A 7842-nucleotide genomic window follows, 5' to 3' on the forward strand; every position below is an offset into this window, starting at 1 on the left:
CGATTAACCCCATCTATGCGATTTTGATTTTTTGGTTGGCGCCTCTTTAAATAATAAAATAATTTAAGTTTTATAAGTGTATATGCCCAAACACGCGTAACGCAACGTGTATATCTTTAGTACAGAATATCCAAACATCCTGATCATGTTTTAAACAATTAACAACGGTCTATGAGAGTCGAAAGGATACGGTTTAATTAAATGTTTCTGAATTTCCTTTGTTTACTAGCAAATGGGAAGAGATAATACAATGAAAATATGTATTATCCTCTCCCACCCACCATATATATTTATAATTTTTTTCCCTTGATATTGCTGTGTGGTTGCTTGCAATGCGAATTATAAGCGGACACGCGTGTTCACAATGATTCATTTTACAAAACTGTTCCCAAAACTAAAAACATTGGGAAGTTGGTGGATTGTAACTAACGCGTTAATATTGCCGGGAAACAAGCGTGAATGTACGGCACACCATGCACGTGTGATTATATGTGCACAAATTTACTTGGAAGCAAAGCTAGGATTTCCGCTGCACCAGTGCTAGATTACTTTACAGTTTACACATTACAGTCTGTAGTTGGACAGCTAATAGAATGGCAACCGTTGAGCAGTTTAAAACACTTTTAGGGCAAGCCGAAGACCTCGGTATTAGTTGGGAGCAGTTAAACAGACTTAAGTCTGTCAGGGTAATTCAGGACGATGGAAAGAAATGGCTCCAACGGAATTTAGAGGTTCTGTACGCTGTCTTGATACTTTTACTAAGTATTGGCTTTTCGATTATATTCAGCATAACTACGTATACCGATGTGGGGTAAGTTTAAATAAATTTGGTTTGATTGCATCATGCAAGTTTATGTTATTTTAGAATATTCGATTTATTGAACCCAAGCGTAAGTTGCATCGTGAAAAATGAGCATTTTCTTGAGTACAACCGACAACCGGTGGACTGCAATGCCTGCAAGGATGTAACTGAAGTTTTGTACGTAAACAATATTACACAAGTAAGTGAATGCCACATTTGCTATATCCTGCGAAAATTAATACCTTTTAAGCAATATTAATGAAACATTTATGGGCTTAGTTGTATGATAAAACGTTTATGGAAAAAATATGTTGGAATTTTGTTTCTGGGTCCTTTTATGCAGAATATTGTTTTTAGCGCGTCTTTATCTTTTAAACTAATTTCGTAGGGTGGGGAAAAATAGGATACATTTTCTTTCTATTTTCTTGCCGCATTTGGTAGTAAACAAAGAAGAAAAAAATAGTATAGTAGGGTGGGGGAAGATGGTACACCTTTTCAATCTATTTTTTCCTCCAATTTGGTAGTAAACAAACATTTAACGATTTTTTATAAAACCGTATCCTCACGACTCCTATAGACCATTGTTAATTGTTTAAAACATCATCAGGATGTTTAAATACTATGTGCTAAAGGTGTCCCGCCTTCCTCCTACTACATTTATGTAACATGTTATCCACTTTTTAATGTGATTGCGGATAACAAAGGACATTAAAAAGTGGCCGCAAGATCGTGACGACTGCGGAAATATGCGCTAAGAATAAACAAACTGTATTTTGATATTTTAGGAGGAATTTCTTCAGAAATATGCATTTAGCATGCAGCCTATCGTCGTACAAGATGGCCAGAAAGGCTGGACTGCAAGCAAAACGTTCAGCTATGAATATTTTAAAAGCGTATACCCCCCAGGATCAAAGGTTTAAAATTTTACATAACTATCATAGAAATAACATCATCTTTTAAAACCAAATATTTACCGCATATAAACATTTATTAAAGTTCTCAAAAACGAACATTTTTTTTCAGGAGTTATATAGCTGTAGGCTCATGACTTTAAAAGAACGCTGCTAAATGTTAAAAACACAATCAGAATGTTTTAAACGGAGATATATGTGCGCGAAACATGCCCCATATTCATAAAATATACACTTTCGTTGATAATGTATATTTGTCAATCTATTTAAAATGAAACGTGGCCATTCATTAGAGCCTTGCTTCCTTATTATTTTCTAATTACGTACTTTGTACGAAAAGGCTCTTTCACAAATTGAGGAAAGATGTCAATTTTTCCCCTACGCCACGGATATATCTACAGCTGGAGAATTTTTTAATATGTCGAAAAACAGACTAGAAGGAGACGAAGACCACTGGTACATTGGATGGTAGGTAATTTAAAATTATTTTACCGAGCCCTATTCAAAATCACATTATATCGAAAAACTATTAAATAAAATATGTTTTTTTACATAGGCTAATATCGGTAACCTGCATATAGTTCACAAATTGATAATTCTGTTTTTCTAGGAGCAACTGCGAAGGACATACAGCCAACGAGCTCAGAAAGCATTACAAAATGCCTTACTTTTTGTCCCCTGAATTGGATCACAGCAAAATTGATTGGATTTTCATGGGGTTACCGGGACATGGGGCACCAATGCATGTTAGTGCATTTTAATTTATAATACGTTGTCGGTCGCGATTTCTTGTAATAGACTTTAAAGTTAGATGGTGGCACATGCACTAAGCTTGATGAAACTTTAATATTTAGTAATGCGGATAAATATTTTGAATTCTGAAAATTACGGTTGTTATTGTTAATCTTTTAAAACTGACCGCCATAACTGTACAACCTAATTTTTACCGCTTATACAAGCACACAAAGGTCGGGTTTTAGCGATTGGCACGTTAGACAATTTGCAGTCTGAGGTTCATTTGATTAAATGGCTTGCGAGAAATTATAGAACCGATAATGACTTAATTGTTTCTATTGTATATTGACATAATTTTGTATAATGGCAAGTTGTATGATGACATGGTGATTTGTACAACCTAGGAGTTAACCGTTGCGTCGTATTCACAGACACGCGCAAAATGGTAGCAACATTAACTTTTGACCTAGACTGTATACAGACAACTGTTGTACCACAATTTAAATACACACACCTACATTAAGCGACGATTCAGACTCTATAGGCCGCTGTTGCACCACGGTTGAAATGATGCTTACCTGAGGTTTCTACTTATAATAGGTTGACTTTGTTCCTGGGGCATCTTGGCAAGCACAACTAAGCGGTGAAAAGGAATGGACCTTTGAAACACCTCCGGAGTGTTACGGTATATGTTCATCAAAAATGAAAGTAACGGTCAAGGCTGGAGACATAAGTATGTACGCTGTTTAAATGTAAGTTACAAAACTGATCTATTTTGTCTCGTTTGTTTAGTTATTCTTGATGGGAGCAGGTGGTACCACGAAACCAATATTATTGGAAAGGATATGAGCATAGTGATTGGATCCGAATATTACTAAGAAGAATAAAGAAACATATTGTGGTTTGAATAAAATATATATTCCAGAAATTGTGTCCGCTTGTGTTTAGCTTAACTTATAGAAGATGTTTGTTTGTATAGCTGATTCACATTTAGCAAGTTTCATATATCTTTAGTACCTAATATTCCATATCCTATTCCTGTTTTTTAACAAACAAGACAGCAAAATTCCTATGAATGGGCATGTGTTTCAAATATCACTAGTAGAAGTGCTTTTATTGCGCCTCGCCAAAACAGTGTAACAAGCCGCGTCAATCGTTGTGAATTACCAGAAACGGTTTTAAAGGCCATGATAAACAACTCGTTAATTGCTCGATATTAGGTAAGGATATTTTTATATACATGTTTTTTTTTAAAGTATTTTTCGATAGCGGTAAAAACAAAAACTAGCACAAAATTGATAACACAGACTGATAGCCGTTGACAATATATATGCATTTTATGGCTGGTATGCCATTTATATGTACCCCAAAAAAAACATTGAAATAGAAAGAATAATATATTATCGACATTTGCTTACCTTAAAATAACGGAGGGTAAACACTTTGAAAGTATTGGTATCGTCCTACTCTTTGCCTTGTTTTCGTCTCGTTTATTGTACAATTGACCTAGTCATACTTTGACACGAATACACCGTTTATGCTATAGGACAGATATTTCACGCAAGGTGCCTATTTTCACCTATATAACACATATCACTGTTAGTAACTACCGCTATTTCGCTTTTATTTAGTTGGTTACCTAAAATTAAACGGTGCTGACGTTGCCTTGGGGTCTATCGCTACAGACTGGCCTTCTGTATAGGCTGTCCTTACATAACTAGAACTCACTTACATAATCTTCTGGTTCAAAACTCAATACGCCACAACATAATAATCCAAGTTTCTTAGCCAACACGTAAACAATAGATACATCACTCCAGCCTCACACAACACTGGCCAAACACAACTCTTTTGACCGGAATCAAACAAAGGCGAAATCGAGGAAAAAAGCGAATTAAAAGAAAAAGGCGGCAACTTTGAACGCGTTAGAGGCGCCAGTGATAATTGCAAAGAATGTGAATACCCTAGAAACATAAAATACACTAATGACTCTGACCGTAGTGTATCCACAGAAAATAGTATTTGAGTTGTTTTAAAAGACGACAGACCATGGTTTCTGGAGTATATTGTTAATTTGAAGCGAGAGTTCATCTTTTATGCTTTTTATTTACAAGTTACTTCAGTAATATTCTGATCCAATCACTATGCTCAAATCGTTTCCAAGAATACGAGTTTTATGAAACCATCTGTTGCCATCAAGAACAACTAAACGAACGAGACAATGTATTAGTTTTGTAGTTTAGAATTTTAACAGTTCAACCAGCATACATACTTATTTCCCCTGGCTTGACCCTCACCATCATCTTAGACGTGCATATACCGTAACACTCCGGAGGTGTTTCAAAGGTCCATTCCTTCGTACCGCTTAGTTGCGCTTGCCAGGATCCCCCAGGAACAAAGTCGATCTAAAATAACCAAAGAAACAAAAAACAATGTGAACATTTCACTGGACAACATATAGGCTTGACACAGCGGTTGGAATGGCCAGACTCGAAGCTCGACACTGCTATCATAAAGGTTATGCGTGTTTCGGGACACGACACAATAAAAACTATAACAAGCTTTATATAAAATGGACTCTAGCTATGGCAATTTATGACAATTAGTTTCCACAAGTAAAGATTAACGATGAAAACCTTGTGCAGAGTACACATTTAATCTTGTGCTGTTGTTTTTAATAACAAGTTTTAGCGATTGTGTGCAACGATTATAGTCAATCTTGACCCAACGTATTGTAAATGAAAGGTGTTAATACATATTCACCCACATGCATTGATGCTCCTCGTCCTGGTAATCCTATAAACATCCAATCTGTTTTGCTGTGATCTAATTCAAGGGGCAAAAAGTATGGCATTGTGTAATGCTTTCTGAGCTCGTTGGCTGTTAAACCTTCGCAGTTGCTCCTAAGAAAACAGACATGTTTATTTGTAAACTATATGTATGTTGTCGACACGATGTCAACTCGGCTAAAGACACGTTTTTATATATAGTGGGGTGGGGAAGATGAGACACTTTCTCGTTTTATTTTCTCGTCCCTTTTGGTAGTAAACAAAGAACTTTTAATGAATTATAAACCGTATGCTCACGACTCCCATGGACCGTTGTTAATTGCTAAAAACGCGATGAGGATATTTAGATATTAGATGTTAAAGGTGTCCCGTCTTCCCCTACCCTACTATACATTTTGGGTTATTTATATATAAGAGATTTTATATTTACCATCCAATGTACCAGCGATCTTCGTTCCCTTCCACTCTGTTTTGCGACATAGTAACAAATTCTTCTAAACTATACATTTGCGAACCGTATGGAAAGAATTGACAATGGCGCACAGCGTACCTTAGAGCCTTTTTACAGGTAAGAATTTAATTAAAATATAATAGAAACACTTATTTTAAACAATTCCAAACCTCGGATCCTGGGGGGTATAAGTTTTTAAAATATTCGTAGCTAAACGTTTTGCTTGCAGTCCAGCCTTTCTGGCCATCTTGTATGACGAGAGGCTGCATGGTGTGTGCATATTTTTCAAGAAATAGTTTCTAAATAAATAGAAGACGTTTGTTAAATTATTTAGCTTTTTTGCACAGTTTTTCGCAGTCATGACACCGCGGCCTCTTTATTTTGGACTGGGTTCTAAACCATTAATAGCCATGGCGTTGGATACTCCTATTACTTACGCAAAAACTTTAAGAAACGGTGTGGTTTGCTTTTTAATTATTCCTGAGGAAAAGGATAAATCCCAGCACGATACCGCCAAAAAATGTTTGAAAATAAAAGTGCATAAACAACAAACCATGCTATACACACCTAAAATGCCAATATTTTTTTTACAAGGTTTTGAATGAAAGTTCACGGCGCATACTAAACGTAATAATCGCTTACTTGTGTCATATTCTTTAAATACAAAATTTCTGTTACATCCTTGCAATCATTACAATCTACTGGTGGACGAACGAACGGACCAACAGCTTCACTGGGTAGAAGGCATTTGTTGTATGGGTTTAAAACGCGTGGTTTAAAAGCCTCTAGCAACCTAAAATACAAAAACTATCATGAAATTCATGATGCTAATAAACCAAATTAATATTGACCTACCCCCATCTATCGGTTAAGCGGTACAAAGACGGAAGGCTAATGCTTAGGAAAAATACCAAGCCAGCGTATAGGACCTTTGAATTCCGTTGATGCCATTTCTTTCCATCGTCCTGTATCAACCTGACAGACTTAAGTATGTTTAACTGCTCATAACTAATGCCGAGGTCTTCGGCATTCTTTAAAAGTGTTTTGAACTGATCAACAGTTGCCATTCTATTAGCTTTACGACTACACACTGTAATATTTAAATGCTGATACAGCGTAATACATCAACTATCCGAACTATAAGCGCTATAATGTCTACTGAAATCGAATGCTGTTCTTGCGGAAATCGTGGCTTTGTTTCCAAGTAATTTGTGCAAGAATGAACATACGAAGGTATTATGGTTTGTTCAATGTTTTAGACAGCCTTTCCAACAATATACTCGCGTCAGTTACTTGGCACACGTTGCAATGTAAAAAGATAACATAGCCTATCTAAAACTTATCGCTTCACAACACTACGATTTTACAATCAAGATACACCATAAAAAGAGCCACATAAAGATAACTACAACTCACTAACGTTTAATCTTCCAGTGCGAAACTTTAGTACACAACAACATATAAACTTAGATTTCCAAACAGTATAGAAAATGCATCACCGCGACCATCCTCAACTCAGCTCAAACATGCAGCCTAGACGACACAAAAGCCCACGACGTGCCAGGAATAATGCTGTAAAAAAACTCGAAATGTAACATTTCAGAAAAATGCACTGCGTAGACTCCATATAGTGCATTTCTGCTAAAAGACAACCGACCACAAGTTCTGGATTATCATTTATTTAAAACCCGATATGTTCCTTTATACATCTCTAGTAATATTCTGATCCAATCACTATGCTCAAATCGTCTCCAAGAATATGTGTTTCGTGAAACCATCTGTTGCCATCAAGAACAACTAAACGAACGAGACAATGTATTAGTTTTGTAGTTTAGAATTTTAACAGTTCAATCAGCATACGTACTTATTTCCCCTGGCTTGACCCTCACCATCATCTTAGACGCGCATATACCGTAACACTCCGGAGGTGTTTCAAAGGTCCATTCCTTTTCACCAGTTAGCTGTGCTTGCCAAGATCCTCCAGGAACAAAATCAACCTATAATGGAAACTAGGTTGGGAAGTGTTATAATCGTTTCGCCCCCTGTCAGTGACTGATATCACTTTTTTGGTCAAGTGTTCGGTTTACATGAGCAGTTAAATTTCCAGTGTGGTATAGTCAATCTCGACCCACAGCGTGTTTTATTAAAGTCGTT

General features: G+C 36.3%; 2 protein-coding genes across 3 annotated transcripts in view; one reads left to right on the forward strand and one right to left on the reverse strand.

Annotated features, from left to right (window-relative positions):
• Nucleotides 1–286: 286 nt before the first annotated feature.
• Nucleotides 287–3815, forward strand: LOC100181548. Its single transcript, XM_002120192.3, has 7 exons — nt 287–811; nt 866–1001; nt 1588–1716; nt 2054–2181; nt 2324–2459; nt 3049–3181; nt 3241–3815. The coding sequence occupies exons 1-7, from the start codon at nt 594–596 to the stop codon at nt 3324–3326; spliced, it is 966 nt and encodes a 321-aa protein (XP_002120228.1). The 5' UTR covers nt 287–593; the 3' UTR covers nt 3327–3815.
• A 223-nt stretch (nt 3816–4038) lies between these two features.
• Nucleotides 4039–7842, reverse strand: part of LOC100179218 — a 5125-nt gene continuing 1321 nt past the window's right edge. Inside the window, exons 1-7 of one of the 2 annotated variants that reach the window (XM_002120261.3) lie at nt 6544–6922; nt 6331–6481; nt 5859–5987; nt 5668–5795; nt 5216–5351; nt 4721–4853; nt 4039–4653 (exon numbers count right to left, since the gene is read on the reverse strand). In XM_002120261.3, coding sequence (XP_002120297.1) covers nt 4568–4653; nt 4721–4853; nt 5216–5351; nt 5668–5795; nt 5859–5987; nt 6331–6481; nt 6544–6755 — 975 coding nt within the window. In that variant the 5' untranslated portion in view covers nt 6756–6922 and the 3' untranslated portion in view covers nt 4039–4567. Of the gene's footprint in view, nt 4654–4720; nt 4854–5215; nt 5352–5667; nt 5796–5858; nt 5988–6330; nt 6482–6543; nt 6923–7842 lie in introns of those variants that run through there. The other variant, XM_026833778.1, reaches the window with a different exon arrangement.

Source organism: Ciona intestinalis, chromosome 3 (assembly GCF_000224145.3).
Source record: "Ciona intestinalis chromosome 3, KH, whole genome shotgun sequence".
In the NCBI taxonomy this organism is placed as follows: Eukaryota; Metazoa; Chordata; class Ascidiacea; order Phlebobranchia; family Cionidae; genus Ciona; species Ciona intestinalis.

What these genes read in the sequence shown, in the direction of transcription:
- LOC100181548 (XM_002120192.3), top strand. Translation starts at nt 594, where the DNA reads ATGGCAACCGTTGAGCAGTTTAAAACACTTTTAGGGCAAGCCGAAGAC. An exon ending in ACTACGTATACCGATGTGGG is followed by an intron (nt 812 to 865) that starts GTAAGTTTAAAT and finishes ATGTTATTTTAG; the next exon opens with AATATTCGATTTATTGAACC. An exon ending in GGTCAAGGCTGGAGACATAA is followed by an intron (nt 3,182 to 3,240) that starts GTATGTACGCTG and finishes TCGTTTGTTTAG; the next exon opens with TTATTCTTGATGGGAGCAGG.